General features: G+C 35.8%; 1 protein-coding gene across 3 annotated transcripts in view; it reads left to right on the top strand.

Annotated features, from left to right (window-relative positions):
• KLHL20 (kelch like family member 20) overlaps window positions 1-21,317 on the top strand; it is a 65,269-nt gene that overhangs the window by 18,449 nt on the left and 25,503 nt on the right. For all 3 annotated transcript variants that reach the window (XM_045877434.3, XM_064594308.1, XM_064594309.1), the window contains 3 exons: window positions 10,992-11,150; window positions 11,678-11,772; window positions 14,120-14,235. In XM_045877434.3, coding sequence (XP_045733390.1) covers window positions 10,992-11,150; window positions 11,678-11,772; window positions 14,120-14,235 — 370 coding nt within the window. The remainder of the gene's footprint in view (window positions 1-10,991; window positions 11,151-11,677; window positions 11,773-14,119; window positions 14,236-21,317) is intronic.

Here is a 21,317-nt window from a genome sequence, read left to right as displayed (position 1 = left end):
GCAATGGAAGGGATTTTTTTTTTAAGAATAAGGAAATTATATATATGTGTGTGTGTATGTATACTGGCATAGCCAGGAAGTTTCCAGAAATTAAGATTAGGGCCATTGGCCTTAAGAAATAGTAAAACATTACAAACATTTTGGTACTAGAGAAGGTATGGATCAGTGGAGCTGAAAAGAGTCCAGAAGTTGACATTTCAAGTCCGTGGAGGAAAGTGGAATTGTTCAATAAATGTCATTAGGAAAATGGTGATTTGGGGGAAAAAATAAAGATGGAATTCCCAGTGGATGAATATTTTAAACCTAAAAAACAAAATTCTAAAAGTTCTAGAAAATACCATTAGTTGGCTGGTAGTAAAAATGACCTTTCCAAGCAGGATACAACTGAGAAGCCATAAAGAAAGATAAATTTGATTGTCTAAAAATTAAGAATTTTTGTTCTTTATAACAACAATAACAACAATAGCACTATAAACTAAATCAAAAATCAATGCCAAACTCATATGTGGAGCATACATGACAGAAAAAAACAATAATTCCCATAAAACTCATACAAATTCAGTGAGAAAAAAAACCTTGAAAAACACAATAGAAAAATAGGTAAAGGTATGAATAAGTAAGGTGTAAAAAGAGATTTTCAAATGTAAATAAACATACAAAAGCTTAGTCCCCCTTACACATAATTAAACATACATCAGAACAAGACATGATTGTTAACCTATCAGGTTGGAAAAACAACTTTTTAATTTTATTTGAAAAAAATTCAAATTTTCAAGAAATTATAAGAAAAAGAAAAAACTTTCATATATCCCTTACCCAGATTACCAGTTGTTAACATTTTGCCACATTCACTTTACCATTCCCTCCTTGTTGTATCAAATCTTTTTCTCTGAACAATTTGAGTATATTGCATACATCATATTCCTGTACTCTTGAACATTTCAGTGTGTATTGTCTAAGAACAAGGATATTTTTTTACATAGAATTCTCTTACAGCAGTTCATTTATCAAATGCAGGAAATTTAACATTGATAAAAACATTATTTAATCCATAGTCCCCATTCCAGTTTCACCAACTGTTGCAGTATTGTTTTTTTTTAAGATTTTATTTGACAGAGAGAGAGACAGCCAGAGAGGGGATACAAGCAGAGGGAGTGGGAGAGGGAAAAGCAGACTTCCCGCCGAGCAGGGAGCCCAACTCAGGGCTCGATCCCAGGACCCTGGGACCATGACCTGAGCCGAAGGCAGACGCTTAACGACTTGTTCTTTTTAACAGTTTTTTCCCAGTCCATATTCCAGAGCAGATGATTGCACTGCATTTATTTGTCATGTTTGTTGAGTTCTAGATAATCTGTAGTAGTTCCCTCCACATTTAAAAGCATAGGCCACTTGTCTGATGTTTCCTCATGGGTAGATTCAATATACATTTTTTTCCTTTTTTTTTTATTTTATTATGTTATATAAATCATACATTACATTATTAGTTGTTTTTTTTTTTTAAGATTTTATTTATTTACTTGACAGAGAGAGACACAGCGAGAGAGGGAACACAAACGGGGAGTGGGAGAGGAAGAAGCAGGCTTCCCACTGAGCAGGGAGCCCGATGCGGGGCTCGATCCCAGAACCCTGGGATCATGACCTGAGCTGAAGGCAGATGCTTAACTGACTGAGCCACCCAGGTGCCCCTACATTATTAGTATTTTGATGTAGTGTTCCACTATTCATTGTTTGCATATAACACCCAGTGTTCCATTCAGTACATGCCCTCTTTAATACCCATCACCAGGCTGGCTCCTCCCCCCACCCCCCTCCCCTCTAGAACCCTCAGTTTGTTTCTCAGAGTCCATAGTGTCTCATGGTTCGTCTCCCCCTCCGAATTCCCCCCCTTCATTTTTGACAGGAGTACTAGTAAGTGATATTTTGTCCTCAGTACATCACAGAAGTACATAGTATCTATTTGTCCCATTACTGATTATGTTAACTTTGATCATTTGGTTAAGTGGAGTCCCCAAAGTTTCCTATTAAGTTATTATTTTTCTTTTTGTAACTAGTAAGAACTTTGACAGATACTTCAAATCCATGTAAATATCCTATTCCTTATCAAACTTGTACTCACTTTCACTCACATCCATTGATAATTTCTACCCAAATTAGTTATTACTATGATGGTTGTAAAATGGTGATTAAAAAAAAAAAATTCCCACTTTTCTATCAACGTTCTGCTATAAGGAAGAATATTCCTTGTTCTGAGTGATTGGTTGGCATTATGGATTCATAGACTTTTATTCTAGTTGATGGATTATAGTCCTTTGTTACCATTTATTATTTTGGTGCTTTATAGTCTGATTTATCCTTCCTATGCTTACTTTTGCAAAATTAAGCAGACATATGCATGTTTTTTTATTTCCATTTCTGTCCTACACAAAAGGTAGCATTGTGTATATTCTCTGTTGCACTTTGCCTTCTACTTAATTTATTCCAAAATTCATTCCATATCAGTTCATAGAGATCTTCCTTGTTCTCTCTCCACAGCTGCATTCTTCTAGTGTGTACCACAGTTTGTTCAATCAGTTTCCTATGTTTGAGCATTTAGATAGTGTTCAATGTTTTGCCATTACAAATAATGCTGCAGTGAATAGCCTTGTGTATGAATATTTCAGTGTTGTTGGAGGTTTATTTTCAGGATAAATTCCTAGAAATGGGACTGCAGGGCCAAAGGTTAACTGCATATGTAATTTTGTTAAATATCACCAAATTCCCCTCTATGGGGATGAAACCATTCTGATCCTAACATATGAGGGTGACTATTTCCTCATCGCCTCACTAACAGAGTATATTGTCAACCTTTTGAATTTTGCCAGTCTAATAGATGAGAAGTGGAATCTCGGTGTGGTTTTAATTTGCATTTCTCTTAACATAAGTTGAATATCTTTCATATGTTTAGGGGGCCTTTTTAATATAATTTTAATATTGTTTATTATCATCTTTTGCCCATTTTTCTATTCAATAGTTTTTATATTTTTTCTCCTCATTTTAAAGTTCTCTCTTTATTAACAGTGATAGCCTTCTATCTGTGCTACATGTTACAAACTCTTTTTCCCAGTTTGCATTTGCCTTTCAACTCTGCTTATGGTATTTTTGGTCATGCAAAAGGTTGTGGTTTTTTTTTTTAATATTGTCAAATGTATAAATCTTTTACTTTATTGCATCTGGGTTTTGAGGCGGAGTTTGAAGGCTTCCCCTTTCCTCAGGTTACAAAGGAATTTACCCGTATTTTTTATAGTATGTATATGGTCTCTCTGAGTTTATCTTGTGTAGGGTGTGAAATGCTTACTATTATCTTTTTGTAAATATCCAGCTGGTCCCAGTATCATTTATTTAAAAGTCTCTTTTTGCCCCCAGTGATTTGAGATAACATCTTTATTATATACTGAATTTCTGTGCATGCTGGGTTCTAGATCTTCTAGTGTAGGCCATAACAACACTACCACACTGTTTTCTACAATGTTTCAATTATTGAGGCTTTGTAGTATATTTTAATACATAGTAGGGTTATTAATACCCCTCCTGTATAACTCTCTTTTTCAGTGTTTTCCTAAATTTCTTGCATGTTTGTTTTTCCAAATGAACTTAATATCACCATATCTAGCTCTAAGAAAAAACCTTGGGATATTTATTGGGATCAAATTTATTTATAAGTCAAGAACAGTCATTTTTATGATGTGTTCTATTAAAAAATGAAATCTGTCTTTCTGTTTCTTCAGTTCTGTTTTTTTTTATCTCTCAGGAATGTTTTATACTTTTCTTCATTTAAGTTTTGTACATTTCTTCTTAAGTTATTCCTAAGTGTTATTTTTTGTTTCTTTTGTAATTTTTTCCCCTTCACTGTAGCTTCTAACCAATTGCCATTAATGTATATGAAAGCTACCTTACTTAATTTTTTTATTCTTTGAGTTACTTTTGCCATTGATTCTTTAGAGTTTTCTGAACATCCTATCATGTCATCTGCATATCAGTAGTTTTATTTCTTCTTCAATTGTTAATGCCTTTGTTGTTGTTGTTTTTCTCTAGTTGTTTGGGTTAATACTTCTAGTAAAATGTTAAATAGTAATGGAAATATTGGACATACTTACTTTGTTTCTGGCATTAGTAGGAATGACTTTGGTGTTTTCCCATTAACTAATATGCTGTTTTTAGGATTGAAGTATGAAGATTTTATCATATTAAGGAAGTATCCATGTACAACAATTCCTATTTTCTTGGATGCTTTTTATTAGGAATGGTATTGAATTTTGTCAAGGGTTTTCTCAGTATTTATGGAGGTAATCATATGAATTTTCTCCTTAAACCCATTATTATGAATTACATGAATGAGGTCCTAAAATTAAAGCATCTTTGCATTCTATGTACACACATTTTGGTCATGGTGTACTGTTAATGTGATGTTTGAATCTATTCACTAATATTTTATATAGTGTTTCTATATTGATATTCAGAAGTGATGCTAGTCTTTAATTTTCTTGTGCTGTCTTTATCAGGTTAGATATAGATATAAATATAGATATATACTACTTCATGAACATGAGTTAGAAGTTTTCCTGCATGTTCTGTGCTTTGAAATAATTTATACAACATTGAGACTATGTCCTTTCTGAAAGTTTGGTAGAATTTCTCTGTGAAACTGTCTAGGCTTGGTGCTTTTTTATGAAGTAGTTTATTGATAATTTTCTCTATTCTATGAAATTTCCCCTTTCTACTCGGATCAATTTTGGTAGACTATATTTCCCTAGAAAATTATCAATTTTATCTACGTTTTCAAATTTATTTGTATAGAGGTGTACAAAGTAATTTCTTTTAATTTTAAATCTCTGCATCAATAGTTATTTGCCCCTTGACTTTTTTTTTTTTGGAGACAGCACATGTGAGTGGGGGGCGGAGGAGGGGTGCATGGGCTGGGCAGAGGGAGAAGGAGAGAAAGAATCTTAAGTAGGCCCTGTTACCAGCGCAGAGCCTGACTCCATGCTCAATCTCACAACCCTGAGATCATGACCTGAGCTGAAACCAGATGCTCAACCAACTGAGCCACCAAGGCATCCCTTACCCCTTGATATTTTGCATTTTGTATATGTGTGCTTTCAATGTTTTTTTCCTTGAAAAAGGTAGCTAGTGGTATGTCTGTTTTGTTTATGTTTTTCCAAAGAATCAGTATTTTGACTTATTAATTAGATCTACAGTTTTTTCCCGTTTCACTACATTCTGGTTTTACTTTTATTATTTCCTTCCTTATGTTGTCTTTTGACTTGCTGTGTTCCGTTTTCTAGTTGTTTGAGTTGAGAATTTGATTTGTTTTCATTCTTTTACATTAACTACTATAAATGTTTAAGGCCATAGTTTTCCTTTGATCACTGTTTTAAATATATTTAATAGGGCGCCTGGGTGGCTCAGTTGGTTAAGTGACTGCCTTCGGCTCAGGTCATGATCCTGGAGTCCCTGGATCAAGTCCCACATCGGGCTCCCTGCTCGGCACGGAGTCTGCTTCTCCCTCTGACCCTCCTCCCTCTCATGTGCTCTCTCTCTCTCATTCTCTCTGTCTCAAATAAATAAAATCTTTAAAAATATATATATATATATTTAATAGATTCTTATCTTTATTGCTCAATTGTTGTTTTACCGTAATTCTGTTTATATTTCTATTAATAGCAAAATTTTAAATTTTTAGGTGGAAGGAGCTTTTGTATTTAATTTCATTTTTAATTTCTAGCTTTAGTGCATTGCAGTGTTTGTAGTATTTCTGTTTCATGAAATTTACTGACTTTTTTAGTCACATAATTTATGGTCAATTTTTCTGACTATTCTATATGTGCATGGAAAGGAAGTATATTTTCTTGTCTCTATTCTCATAGTATAGTATTTGATATATATGCATAAAGTCTATTTTACTGATTATATTACTTAGCTCTTTTATATTATTTTGTCCATAGACCTGTGTGTTAAAGTCTCTTATTATTAGTGTGTTTCTATTTCTCCTTGCATCATCTGTAGTTTATATAGGTGGTCACTGTGTTGTTTAATGCATATATAATCATAATTCTGTATCTTAATTACAGATTGTGACTTTTAGCTTTATAAAGTATCCTCCTTTGTCAGATTTACTTCATTTGTTGTCTTAATTCTACTTTGATACCTGGCTTTTAATTCTTATTTTCTTTTGTTTCCACCTGCCTCATGTATCTTTGCGCATTTGCCCTTTACTTGTAGCCTTTTTGCATCATGATGTTTTAGGTATTTTTCTTAAATTTGCATAGAATTAAGTTTTACTTTGTGAGCCAGTTTGAAAATCTTTTTCTTTAAATAGGCAGTTAAAGCCCATTTGTATCTATTGTCATGACTGATATGTTTGCACTAAACTCTATCATATTTTTTATGAAAGGTATCTAATTTAGTTATATTTACTGTATTTATTCTTCTATATGATATGTTCTTTGCTCCTTATTTTTATTTTATTTATTTTGGTATATAGGAACATTTGTGGTTTGTTCTAGTGATTACTTTTGTAAACTAGGAAAAAAAGAGCAAATTAAACCCAAAGTAAATAAAAGGAAGAAGAGAATAAAGGTTAGAGCAAAAAACCCAATGGTTCTTTGAAAAAAAGTTGATGAACCTCTAGTTACACTGATCAAGAAAAAAGGAGGGAAGACATAAATTACCAATATCAGAAATAAGAGGACATCACTACAAATCCATCAGATTAAAAAGCATAATAAGGGAGTATTAACTTTTTGCCAGTAAATTCAACAACTGATAGGAAATGGACAAATTCTTTGAAAAACACAGATTATAGAAACTGACTCAAGAAGTAACAGAAAACCAGAACAACCCTTTATCTATGAAAGAAATTGAAATAGTAATTTAAAAACCTTCCAGCAGGGATACCTAGGTGGCTCAGTCATTAAGCGTCTGCCTTCGGCTCAGGTCATGATCCCAGGGTCCTGGGATCAAGCCCCGCATTGGGCTCCCTGCTCGGCGGGAAGCCTGCTTCTCCCTCTCCCACTCCCCCTGCTTGTGTTCCCTCTCTCGCTGTGTCTCTCTCTGTCAAATAAATAAATAAAATATTTTTAAAAATAAAAATAAAAAAAACCTTCCCACAAAGAAAATACCCATCCCAGATGGTGAATTCTATCAAACACTTAAGGAAGACATAATACTAATTTTATATAAAGTTTTTCAGAAAAATGAGGAGGAGGCTGCCAAATAAAGACAAAGTCACCCTGGTATCAAAACCACAGGCACTAAAAGAAAACTACAGATAGATCTCTCTCATTAATTTAGATAGGAAAAAATTTAATCAAATATTAGTAAATTGATTCCATTTAAATATAAAAAGTGGAATACACCATAACTAAATGGAGTTTATAGTTCATTAAAGTTAATACATTAATTTCTCATTTAAAATAATCTAACTTCTTCATACACTTTTTTAACAGATTTGGCTCTTAATTTCATCCCACCATTTTCTTTTCTTTTTTTTTTAAGATTTTATTTATTTGAGAGAGAGAGAATGAGAGACAGAGAACATGAGAGGGAGGAGGGTCAGAGGGAGAAGCAGACTCCCTGCTGAGCAGGGAGCCTGAAGCGGGACTCGATCCAGGGACTCCAGGATCATGACCTGAGCCGAAGGCAGTTGCTTAACCAACTGAGCCACCCAGGCGCCCCTCATCCCACCATTTTCAAATGTCAAAATCCACTCTCTAAAACTAAAGATTTACCAGCATTGAGAATTTCCAAAATAATTTGCCAGAGTCATTGGACCCCATATTAAGAAGTCCCTGCTTTTAGGATGATGGTGATATTTTATATCTTGATTGTGATCATGGTTACATGAGTACACTGATCAAAACTGATTGATCTGTACATTTAAAATAAATAAGTAAGGTTGATTTTTTTTAATTTCCTGCTTTAACCATAGCTTTTGTTTTAGATCTAAGGTAGTAGCAAATATCTGAAGAATATCCTTAACAGTAGAGAAAGTTTTAGAATCCCTTCCAGTTCTAACCCTACCTCAAGTAAACCTGATGAAGTGAACCTGATATATACCATAATGAAATCCCCTTGTTTGTGGACTAAAAGGCACTAGTTTGTTCACTAGTTCTGTGCAGATACAAAAAATGTCACCATTTGGGGCTTAACACATGTGACTCATTTAAATTATTCTCTAACTTAAATCTATATTTAATTTCCTTCTATTTCATTAGACCAAGCTTAATTCATACAGTGTTATTTTTGTCCATAAACATAAATTTAAAAATTGTCTTTCAACATTAAGTTCACCATTCACTTCTGTTAGAACAACTCTAGATGACTTTGCTTATTCACTCTTGTTTTGAGCTTTATTCATTCTTCAAATTGCATCTACATTTATCTGAAGAAACTAAAAGTAAGCTCATTACCATAATAGTGTGGGACTTAAAATTCAGATCTCCTGTAAACTTTTACTTAAAACAGATACTTTAAAGAATTATTTTCTTGGGGTGCCTGGGTGGCTCAGTTGGTTAAGTGGCAACCTTCAGCTCAGGTCATGATCCCGGGGTCCTGGGATCAAGCCCCACATCAGACTTCCTGCTAAGCAGGAAGTCTTCTCCCACTGCCCCTCCCTGCTGCTCATGCATGCATGCTCTCTTCTCTCTCTCTCTCAAATAAATAAATAAAATCTTTAAAAAAAAAAAAAAAGAATTATTTTCTTAACCTGGTTGTTTGGTCAAGAATAGACTTAAGTGCTAGATTTGCTCTAATAGTGAGCATTAATATCTTTCTCTTCTTAATGGAAAAAGGAGAAGTGACAATTTAACCAGACTTTGTTTATCAAAAGTATTATTTTTACTCTTTGCTGTTAATGCCAAACAAATATTTTCTCACTCGGATTTTCATGTTTTCTTGCCATTTAATGTTTCCAGTAAGTGTCTAGTGAATATAATAGTGGTTTATTCGTAAACTTTAAATTTGGTGATCATTGGTTTATAATCACTAAGTTGGGAAAAATAATTTATACTTTAACAAGATCCAAAAGAATGCTAAGGCACTTCACAGAGATATATGATACCACCTTTGTGTTTAAGTTAAGAGATCAGAGTGAAAAAGTTAATAAGAAAGTAAGATACAGCCATGGCTACAGTCTTGCATGCAATCTTGTGAAGGCCAGCACATCTAATTAGGGCCAGGCCCCGAATTTTGCTCATGGTTTTATAGCCCCACCATGGGCTTGCCAGATAAAATACAGGCTGCCCAGTTAACTTTAAATTTCAGATGAACAACAGGTAATTTTTTAGTGTTAAGTATGTCCTTTGTTTCATTTACTACTTCTGACAACCCTGCCACACAGAGTACAATGCAGCCATTCTAACTACTGAGTTGCCTGGGTAAGCAATCTCAGCTAAAATTTGGAGGTAACCTATTTAATTTCCTGACCTCCAGAAGATTTCTCACCAGATGATTTGAAAATCTGTGCCTATAAAAATTGTAGAGTTCATTAGTATTTTCTACTGTAAGTACAGCTGACCTTATGGCCGTCATGGTTTTGGGATTTGCATTTTTTCCTAGTGTACTTGGGAAAAAACATTCTTAATCAAATACTCAAATTGCTATGGCTGATCTCGTATCCTGCTAAATATTCTGACTTTTTTTATCATAAAAAAAGCCCTCTCAAGAGAGTACATCATCTGTATTAGAGGTCACACAGTAGGAATTAGCGCCCTTAACCATATCCTTCCTGCACTAATAGATAATAGACATCACATGTAGCACAATCTTCAAATGAGAGAACAAACCACGTGGAGTGTAGCAGTCCTGTTTCCCTCCTCCACATTGCACTTTGCCCCTTTTACTCTACATACCGATGACAAGATTTATAAGATCTTGGGATTTGTGGCTGGACTGCACAGCAAGGTAGTATTCTTATTGCCATTTCATCTCCATGGTTGCTCCTCAGAGTGGTTTGATTCTCAGAGATTTTCATGGGTTTAATGCTCTCCTCAGTATATTCATTGTTACTTGTAGAATTGCTGATACCCTCATTCTTTTTTTTTAAACTGGCCCCTTGGTGTTTCTGCCCAAGACAGAACCAACCAGTCTTCCTCTGAAAGCTTCCTCTGATTTTTTGTATGCCTCATATTTCTGGAGTTATAATTTGGTGTAGGTTAGTTTATTTTGAATGTAAACTTATATTTAGATACTTCATTTTGGAAAAACAGCTTTCCTTTTTCTTAAATCGCTTGAATCACAAATTACTATTTTTCCTAAATTTTAATTATGTCCTCGGTACTCTCTTTTGTTCCCCTACCCCTTTTTTAAATAAACTTTATTTTTTTCTAAAGATTTTATTTATTTTAGAGAGAGAGAAAGTGCACAGAGGGGAGGGACAGAGGGAGAGGGAGAGAGAAACTTAGGCAGACTCTGAGCTGAGCACGGAACCCAATGCGGGTCTCGAGCTCATGACCCTGAGATCACAACGGACTCTACCACCCAGGTACCCCCAAACTTTATTTTTTAGAGCAGTTTTAAGTTCGCAGCAAAATGGAGCAGAAAGTTCAGAGTTCCCATATGCCCCATTTACACACACACTGTTATCCCTGTTATCAATATCCTGCACCAGAGAGGTACGTTTGTTAAAACTGATGAACCTACATTGACATGTTATCATCACCTAAAGTCCATAATTTAAATTAGAGTTCACTGGTGCTGTTATACATTCTATGGGTTTTGACAAATGTGTCCATCATTGTAGTACTATAAAGGGTAGTTTCATTGTCCTAAAAGTCCTCCGTGCTCTGCCTATCTTTGTTCCCTTTTTTAAATTTTTCTTCCCTTTCTTCTCTTTTGAACTTCAGCTCCATTATGAAATAGAGCTTTGCCCCATAACCCTGAAGGACAATATTGAAACAGTACATTAAATGTGGTCACAGGGTTTTTTTTCTTTATTCTTACCTAACTTTGAACAGGTAATGGAAAGTGAAGAGTTCATGTTGCTTCCAGCCAATCAGCTCATTGATATAATATCTAGTGATGAACTAAATGTTCGCAGTGAAGAACAGGTGTTCAATGCAGTGATGGCCTGGGTCAAATACAGTATTCAAGAAAGACGTCCTCAGTTACCCCAGGTATGTTGGAAACCTTTCTCCAAGTAACTGTCTTTTTTGTACTAGATGAAATAGTATATATTTGGCTTGTAAAAAAGAAACCGTTGTCACTGTCCCTTATATTAGACTGCAAGAGAGATCATCTGTCTCCCCGTAAATCAAGGACATAGTGTTTAGAAACATTTTAAGTGTTTATCATTATGAACTTTTTGCTCCTTAGCTTCCTCTCTATTTTGCATCAGCTCTAGGTTAGGGTATAGCGCAAGTCAAAACCTAAATGGTACTAAATGAACAAAAGAAAGCAAGGATGGCAATTATCTTGCTTCCCATCCCAATGTGTCTTGGAAATCCTGTCACATTTTGAAGAGGAAAGGGATGATATGGGCCATAAGTGATCACTAAAATGAAATGTTTAATGTTCTTGTTCTTATTCTTATTATTAGATCCCAAAGCAATTGAAAACACAGTATGGGAGCATGGGTTATGTATTCTCTTAAATATCTTGCAAGTGGGAACTCGTGCCTTTAACAGTATTTATTATCTCTTAGGTGCTGCAACATGTTCGTCTGCCTTTGCTTAGTCCCAAGTTCCTGGTGGGCACCGTAGGCTCTGATCCCCTCATCAAAAGTGATGAAGAATGCAGGTATGAGTGGCCCTGGGTGGGAAAAATCAACAGCTAAGCATTCCTATTTTCTCCCAATTTCCTTATTTGTCTTGATTCCTAAATATTTGTATTTCTTAGTGCTGACACCAGGGCAATATTTAACAGGTTTTTCTTCTGGGTTAGGGTCAAGAGGAGGAGATGGAAGAAGAGAGGACTGAGCTTCCAGTATTCCATTCCATTAGTTTTTATGTGTGGTGATAATTGGTGTAGAAGTGGCAATAAAGAGGTAGATTTCTAAGATTTTAATCCAAGCTTGAATTTGAAGAGGCAGTTCTCTGCTAATACATGTTTTTCTTGAGATAAATAATGCTGTTGACTCTGTCAAAAAGCGTCAGGAGCATTTTTTCATTCTATCACATATGCCTGCCTAGGGAATAGGACCAGCCTTGCTTTCTGAGGATGTAGACAGAGTCAAAGGACTACTCCTCAAGCAGCTGTGGAAGGGTTTCCACTAGAGTTTGGTGGAGTAGTTTCATAATGTATTTTGATTGAAAGAAATTCTAAATGCTTTTGTAATACAAACAAGATACCTATTTTATTGGGCTATCTCTGTAATATAGACATAATTTAAGAATTACTTTTCCCAGTTTGATAGATTTTAAGATTTAGATTCCAACCAAACCATATGGTGTTTTTAACCATTTTCTCCCCCCAACATGTTCTATATATAAAAATGAAAGAGCAAGTCAATACTCAGAACTTCCTAGACTATACTGACCTTTGGGTCTCCCTTAGTGACTAAAGAAACTTGTTCTAGTATTGGGCATCTCTAGAACAGAGGTAGAACACGTAGATTCATTTGCATTTCTTCTATAATCTGAAGCCTGTCCCTTTAACAAGATATGTCAGAGGGAGTTTTAGATATTTGTCTCTTAAATTTAAAAAACAGACAAATGGCAATTAATTCCCTCAAATATTGACAATAGCAGAAGGAAAACCATATGAATTATGGATTTGAAATCTGAAGAAACAATGCAAAGATGCCCCTCCCCTCTAAAACATAAATCAGATTGTACTAATTCTGATGCACAAAGTAAAGGTACTTCCAAAGTCACTTTTAAAAGAAGCCCCTTCCTGGTATCCTGACCTCATGACATTTACTAGCTGTGGGACCTTAGGCAAGTTACTTTAACCTCATTCTGCTATGGTTTCTTCATGTGTAAAGCAGGGATAATAATAGTACCTATTTCATAGGGCTGTGGTGGGGATTGGCAAGTTAATACATATTAACCCCTTAAAACAGGGGCTGACACATAGCTGTAAGTGTTCTTGTTGTTACTATTAATTTTGGGTTGGCTTGCTAAGTATTAGCTCTATAGTACTCTTTCTAGGAACCCCTGAACACTTAATTAAAAACCGGATATTAGGAGATCACAGTCTTTGTTTTTAAGGCTGAGGAAGCTTGAAAAAACTCTTGGTCATCAGCTTGGGATTTGGGGGGTGGAGGGGCTGTTGGTTTTTTGGGGTTTTTTAGGATAAACTCAGAAGGGGTCTTATCAAACCCATATATTGGAAGTGCATCATTGGGTCATGATTAGGACTGGTTCTGCAATAATAAATTAACTCTTTGTAACATAAAAAGCTAGAGAAATGAAAATGTATTTTAGGAAACACTTCCAAAGTTGAGAAAGAACAGAGTAACAGATTGAATTTGCACTAATCAGGCACTGAATAACTCAGAGGACTCAAGTGAGAGGAGTACATACATGAATAGATTTATATTAGGATATTGTATTCAACAAGTATAATTACTAGGATCTTCTCAGAAAGTACCTTAATAGACAGAAAAAAAAAATTGTTCATCCTCAGTAGACTTGTTGAGAGTAAACCATTTCATATGGTACCAGATAACCACTTAATATTAAATGACAGTATAGTGTTTCTTTTTAGCAATCCAATTTTTGACATAGTTTTATTGTTTAATTAATCTAACAAATATCTAATGCCAGGGCTGATGTACTGCGTTGCCAGTATCCTGCAGAATCTAGTAAAATTCATTAGAAAGCAATAACCATGCAGGCTGGTAATTGAGTTGTAAGTTTTAGTTTCCCATAAATTATTGTTGGCCCCAAGCATATTAAGTTTTAAGCTAAAGTTTATACTAAGATAGGAAGTCATGATGGAAATACCAATCAATTTACAACTCATAGTATGACTGGCATCATTTCTCTCAAGTTTGTGACTTTTTAAATATTGGCTGGCATTCATAATTTGGTTTGATTTATGCTTGTTCCCCTTTGCCGACGTACATATTCCTAAATCATATTGGGATTTGACTAACAATGTTATTTAGACATTTGGAATAAAGGCAAAATTTTCTCCACAGGGACTTGGTAGATGAAGCTAAAAACTATCTCCTATTGCCTCAAGAACGACCACTAATGCAAGGACCAAGGACAAGACCACGGAAACCTATTCGATGTGGAGAAGTACTCTTTGCAGGTTTGGGTCTTAATATACTGTGACTAAACTGAATATTTTCCCACATGTTAAACTGATATCCACTGTCATAAGAAACACATAATAAGTTACCTTGTAGCTTGATTGTTAACTCATGATCCAACACTGGTATTCTCCAAGAGTGCTCTATTTTTATATAAGTCTAAAAATGTCATGCAATGGATGTTTTGTTAAAAGAGTCACATGCATTAATTCTGTCAAAAAACATTACATTAAACAGTTACATGCTTTCCTAGCTCTACTGAGCTAGTTTGAGACCAAGACAACCTGCTATATCATTTTGCTCCTATTCTCTACTCCTAAATCTCTGACAATTTTTAGCCTCAGATGTTTCCCTTCCTCCCATGTAAACTCAGCTACCTTGCTCACCTGAACAACTTTCTCACTGTTTAGTCAAACTACTTCTTACTGGTTCTGTCTTAGTCCATTTGGACTACTCTAGCAGGAAACCAGAGACTGGGTGGTTATAAACATAAATTTATTTCTCACAGTTCTGGAGGCTGGGAAGTCCAAGGTAAGTCACCAGCAGATTCTGTGTCTCATGAGAGCCCATCTGCTTCTTCATGGAGGGTCGTCTTCTCATCTTTTTGCTGTGTCCTTGCTCGGTGGTAGGGACAAGGGAACTTTCTGAGGTCTCCTTTATAAGAGCACTAATCCCATTCATGGAAGCTCTGCCCTCATGACCTAAGCACCTCGCAAAGGCCCCACCTCCTAATACCATCACACTGAGGACTAGATTTCAACATACAAATTTTGATGGGGCATACAAACATTCAGTCTGTAGCAAGTTCTTTGAATTTTTTTTCTAATTCTGATTCATGTAGCTAGCGAGGACTTACTGTAGAATTTGTATTTAAGCTCCCAACTTGCACTAATTCCATGGTTTCTTAGATGTAGGTATGCTTGGATTCTTTTGTCCCATTTTAATTTGTGAAGTGTTCCATTCCTTCTCATCAGGGAATTTCATGCAATCTCTGGGGCATAGTATCCTTTTCTGTCAGCCTAACCACTGTCTATCTTTTTCTTTCCAGTTTAATTTTCTCTTGGCATGTGGAAATATATTTTCCCCTATATTTTTAGAAGAAGAGGCACCTTGGTGGCTCAGCCGGTTGAGCGTCCAACTCTTGGTTTCAGCTCAGGTCATGATCTCAGGGTCTTGAGATCGAGCCCCGGGTCAGGCCTACACTCATTACGGAGTCTGCTTGAGATTCTCTCTCCCCCTTCTCCACCTCTCCCCCTCCCCCTGCTCTCTCTTTCTCTCAAATAATCTTTTTTTAAAAGAAGAAAAATTTGATAATTTCTGTTTTGAATTCTCTCTTTTTAAATTTTTGCATCTAAATTTCTTCATGTAGAGGATATTGTAGTATTTCTTTTTTTATTTATTTGAGAGGGAGAGAGAGAGTGCATTTAAGAGCAGGGGAAGGGACAGACGGAGAGGAAGAGAGAATCCCAAGCAGACTCCCCGCTGTGCCTGGAGCTCGACATGGGGCTTGATCCCATGACCCATGAGATCATGACCTCAGCTGAAATCACAAGGTGCACACCTGGCCACCCAGGTGCCAACCCCCCCCCTTTTTTTAAATTGATTGATTGATTGATTGATTGACTTGGGAGAGAGAGAGAGTAGTATTTCTTCCAGAAGAAAATTGATGCCAAGTTTTCTTTTTCTCCTTAATCTTCATCAGGCTTTTTTTTTTTCTCTTTTGAAGGAATTTCTTCATTCTCGTTTTAAATTTCAAACTTAATTATTAATTCACTATGCACTGAATTCTCCCATACTTCCAGTGTCCACATGTCTCCATTGTTATTAATAGATTTATCATTTGTATTATCACTCTTATTTATTCCTATGGCTTTCATTCTTATGTGTGCATGCACAGTTACATATTCACCTGTTTGTGTGGGTTTACACAGACACTTGCATGCTCACACCTACATCTGTATCCTTTCCCCCACATACCAGTCTTAGAGTTTCTCTTTCCCAATTTTGATATTTTATTTTATTAAAAAAAAATTTTTAAGTAGGCTCCACGCCCAGCATCAGGCTTAAACTCACAAGCCTGAGATCAAGAGTCACATGCTGTACTCAACTGAACCAGTCAGGCACCCCTTCTCTTTTCAATTTTGAAAGTCAATTGTCTCTTTTTAAAATTAGAAGCCTGCAAGATCTAATTATTTGGTACCTGTGCCTTCATGATGTGTTGGTTTTAGGAATGTAGTAGTAGGGCCATCTTTGTGGAGTTATGTCCATTATTATGAAGATCTATTAACTGTTTTATTTGGCTGACTGTTAGTTTTAATTCCTGACTAGGGATGACAGTACAGTACTGTTTCATCAGCCTCAGAACATTCTGTTGATGATTAAGAACTAGATTAACAGAGGGGAAGGTAACAGGAACTCAGACAAATGAAACTGAAGAGAACTTCCTCCCTATGATCAAAAGCTAGAGGCTAAGCCAAAAGGGTATATGGAAAGTATATTTCATGTCCAGGGTCTTCTCTGGATTCAGTGGGGATACCAATCCAGTGGAACTAGACAGGCATACCTTTGGGAATGCTGAGAGACACTAATGTAGCTCCTTAAATAGGAATTTGTTTTGGGTTTTTTTTGTTGTTTTTTTTTTAAAGATTTTATTTATTTATTCATGAGAGACAGAGAGAGAGAGAGAGGCAGAGGGAGAAGCAGGCTCCCAAGGAGCAGGGAGCCCGATGCGGGACTCGATCCCAGGACCCTGGGATCATGACCTGAGCCGAAGGCAGACGCTTAACCATCTGAGCCACCCAGGGGCCCCTTAAATAGAATTTAAACTTGACTTCGCTTGAGTTATTCAACAGCTGCCATCTTTATTCTGCTGATTTCTACCATATTTTTCCAATGTGACCTGATTATAAATTGTCAGGTGGCATGTTTTCAGTGTGTAACTATCTTCATGAAAATCTCATTTGCCTCTTTGATTAAATCATGGTATTGGGTGCCTAGCTCGCTCAGTCAATAAAGCATGTGACTCTTGATCTCAGGGTCATGAGTTCAAGCCCCACATTGGGTATAGAGGAAAAAAAGAACACCTTTTGAGGCACCTGGCTGGCTCAGTTGGTGGAGTGTGTGACTCTTGGTCTCAGGGTTGCAGTTTTAAGCCCCATGTTGAGTGTAGGGATTACTTAAAAATAAAATCTTTAAAAAAAAAGATCATGATATTAATGAAACCATACTTTGTCTTCTTTAGAAGCCAGCTAAATTGGATCAGTTTTATGATCTCAAATTCCTTCTAGTAATCACATAATTTCACATTGCTGATTGAGTATCTGATTCCTTGACAATATTGTTAACTACTTGAAGGCAAGGACCATTTCTAATTTATTTTTGTAGTTTCTAGACTGTGTAGCAATCTTATCAGAATAGGCACTCAATAAAGATTAATTACTTGCTGTTGATCCTGAGGAATACTAGTGAGAAATGAGCATCAACCCACCATGACTAATGGAAAAAGAAAATTGGAAAGCACATGCCAGTAGCATTAACGGATTACTAATGTCACTTTGCATATGAAAGATAACCTATTTTTAAATAACACCTTTGGGGGCGCCTGGGTGGCTCAGTCATTAAGCGTCTGCCTTCGGCTCAGGTCATGATCCCACGGTCCTGGGATCTAGCCCCTCATCGGTCTCCCTGCTTAGCGGGAAGCCTGCTTCCCCCCCTCCCACTCCCCCTGCTTTGTGTTCCCTCTCACTGTGTCTCTCTCTGTCAAATAAATAAAATCTTTAAAAAAATAAAAAATAAATAACACCTTTGGGGCACCTGGTTGGCTCAGTTGGTTAAGCATCTGACTTCAGCTCAGGTCATGATCTCAGAGTCCTGGGATTGGGCCCCACATCAGGCTCCACACTCTGCTCTCCCTCTCCTTCTGCCCCTCCCCCCACTAGTACACTCTCTCTCTCTCTCAAATGAATGGATAAAATCTTTTAAAATAAATAACACCTTTATTTTTCTGATAATATATATGTGGTATAAAAATTTTGATTAACAGGGTACCTGGGTGGCTCAGGCAGTTGGGCGCCTGACTCTTGATTTCGGCTTAGGTTGTGATCTTCAGGTCATGAGATCGAACCTGGTGTGGGGCTTCACTGGGGGGCAAAGCTTGCTTGGGGTTCTCTCTCCCCCTTTTTCTCTGCCCCTCCCCCATGCATGCCCATGCACACTCACACTCATGCGTGCTCTCTCTCAAATAAATAAGAAATTTTGATTAACAAAAAAATATAAGGGGCGCCTGGGTGGCTCAGTTGGTTAAGCAACTGCCTTCGGCTCAGGTCATGATCCTGGAGTCCCAGGATTGAGTCCCGCATCGGGCTCCCAGCTTAGCAGGGAGTCTGCTTCTCCCTCTGACCCTCCTCCCTCTCATGCTCTCTATCATTCTCTCTCTCTCTCAATAAATAAATAAAAATCTTTAAAAAGAAACAGAAAAATATAAAGAAGAAAAGTTAAATTATCTACCATCTTTTTTTACACTATGAAGCTTTACATTTTCATTTGTAGAGAAGAGCCATTAGGTCTTTTCCTTTACAACTGCTTTGGTTTTTCCCAGCTTTCTCTGTCTTTTTATGTTTTCCAGATCTGAATATCATTCTTGAGTGATACTGTTCACTGACATTATTTTAGATCTTGACCTATCTGTCTCTACTTTAGTAAAGCTTAATCTTCAATTTCTTTTGGTTTTTACTGCAATTTTGTTTTCATTATCTTTAGAATGCCAAATTACCAATCCTCACTTAACTTTGGAAAATTGAGCCTTCCTTTATTCATCATTCTGGAAACCCTGGAAACCTAAGATCAAATCTATAATCTTAGTAATTTTTTACTCAGGAGCATTTTACTTCTCCTTATATCTTCTGGCCTGTCCTCTTGTTTTCCATTAGACTTCTTGATGCTTATCATTTTGTGTTTCTGTTTTGCTCAGGGTTTTTTTAGGTTTTCACAGTTCAGTGATCCTTATTCCAGATACTTTCTAAAAGTTGCCTTCTTTAAGGTAATACTTTTTGACCAAATCTGTCTTTGAGGTAATTTTTTTTAGAGTCAACATCTCACCATGTTTCTTTGTTTGTTTTTCAGCAATATTTTTCCTTAGGTACATTTCTTAACTCAAATTGAGTGTTCTCGTGGCAAGGACATGCATACACTTTATTTTGCTAAATACAGCTATACTTAGCTTATAATAACTTAACTAGTTCTGTCCCAACTATATCATCACTTGTTGCCTCAGAAATCATAATACAGGTAAAGTTGCCATGAGACAGTGGAATTGATGCTTTCCTTTTCTTGTTCCCCAGGTCACAGGAAATATTGAAATTTTCTTTCCTAAAGACCTATTTTTTTGTTGTTGTTATTAGTATCAGAGGACACAATTTATGAAGTGGTAATAATTTGATTTGGAGCCAGATAATCCAAAAAAAGTTGGTTTTAATGGCTCCCATTGTAAAATTGTGCCCAAGGTTTGGTGGTTAGGCTATTTGATTTGTCTTAAATGGTTATAACCCTCACATTTGCAGCCAAATTTTATTTTGGATTTTAAGATGTTTTCTCTGACATTGAAACTCCTGGCATATATCCTAGAACAGAATTAAAATTAAAATTAATATACACAAACTTACTATGATTTAGTATGTTTTTATTTTAATTAGTTAACATGAAGGTGCAATATTGGTTTCTAGAGTAGAATTCAGTCATTCATCATTTACATACAACACCCAGTGCTCATCACAAGTGCCCTCCTTAATACCCATCACCCATCTAGCCCATCCCCCACCCTACTGTGATTTGGTATTATTTGAATATTCTGATTTAAATGAAACCATAAAAAATAAAATGTATACAGCACATTGAGATTTGAAATAAAGAGGTAAGTTTTCACATCCATCTAGAATAAGATTAGAAAACATTATAGAAACCATTATTTTTCAGATGTTTTGAGATTAAAGTATCCTTACTTAACTTTTTAAGCTCCAGAATGTAGCTCTTATTTTGGATTGGAATAGAGATGATTTGAAAGAATAACAAATTAAATGTATCTGCTATAACCACACTTTTTTTCAGGCCGTACTCAGTACTCCAAGAAGCTCTGTGGAACTCAGTTTGATTTCTGTCATTCTGGTTATGAAAAATGTAGTTTTTTAAAAAAGTTTTCTGACCTTATATGTCATGTTGGATAATATAGAATTCAGTACAGGCTTAATTAAGATTATGCAGAAAGTATTTTGTAGCATATATCATAAGAATTTTTATATTATTTTTGGTCACAAGAGGACTATAAAGAGGCCATGAATAGATGACTCAAAATCCCTTCCCCTACTAGAATAAACAAACCTAGGCTTCTGATTTATAGTTTTTTTTTAAGTATAATTAACATATAATGTCTTGTTAGTTTCAGATATACATCATAGTGATTTGATATTTTTTATGCATTACGAAATAATCCTTGTTTTACCATGTGTCACCACACAAAGTTATTACAATATTATTGACTGTATTCCCTATGCTACACATTACATGCCCATAACTAATTTATTTTATATTGGAAGTTTATACTTCTTAATCCTCTTTACCTATTTCAGCCACCCCATAAATCTCCACTCTGGTAACCAACATTTGTTTCCTATATCTATGAGTTTGTTTCTGTTTTGTTTTGTGTGTTTGTTTTGTTTTTTAGATTCCACATAAGTGAAATTGTGTTCTATTTGTCTTTCTGTATCTGACTTATTTCACTTAGTTGGATCCCTCTAGATCCAACTATGTTGTCGCAAATGGCAAGATTTCCTTCTTTTTTATGGCTGAGTAATATTCAGTTGTGTATGTGGTATCCATTCATTTATCAGTAGACCCTTAGGTTGCTTTCATATCTTGGCGGTTGTAAATAATGCCACATTGAACATAGGGGTTCATATATCTCTTTGAATTGGTGTTTTCATTTTCTTTGGATAAATATCCAGAAGTGGGATTGCTGGATTGTATGGTAGTTCTATTTTTAATTTTTTGAGGAACCTCCATACTGTTTTCCAGAGTGGCTGCACCAGTT

Source organism: Mirounga angustirostris, unplaced genomic scaffold (genome assembly GCF_029215605.1).
Source record: "Mirounga angustirostris isolate CCGP_5_RB_7025 unplaced genomic scaffold, mMirAng1.0.hap1 SCAF_6, whole genome shotgun sequence".
Lineage (NCBI taxonomy): Eukaryota > Metazoa > Chordata > Mammalia > Carnivora > Phocidae > Mirounga > Mirounga angustirostris.
This window is presented reverse-complemented; position numbering and strand designations above follow the sequence as displayed.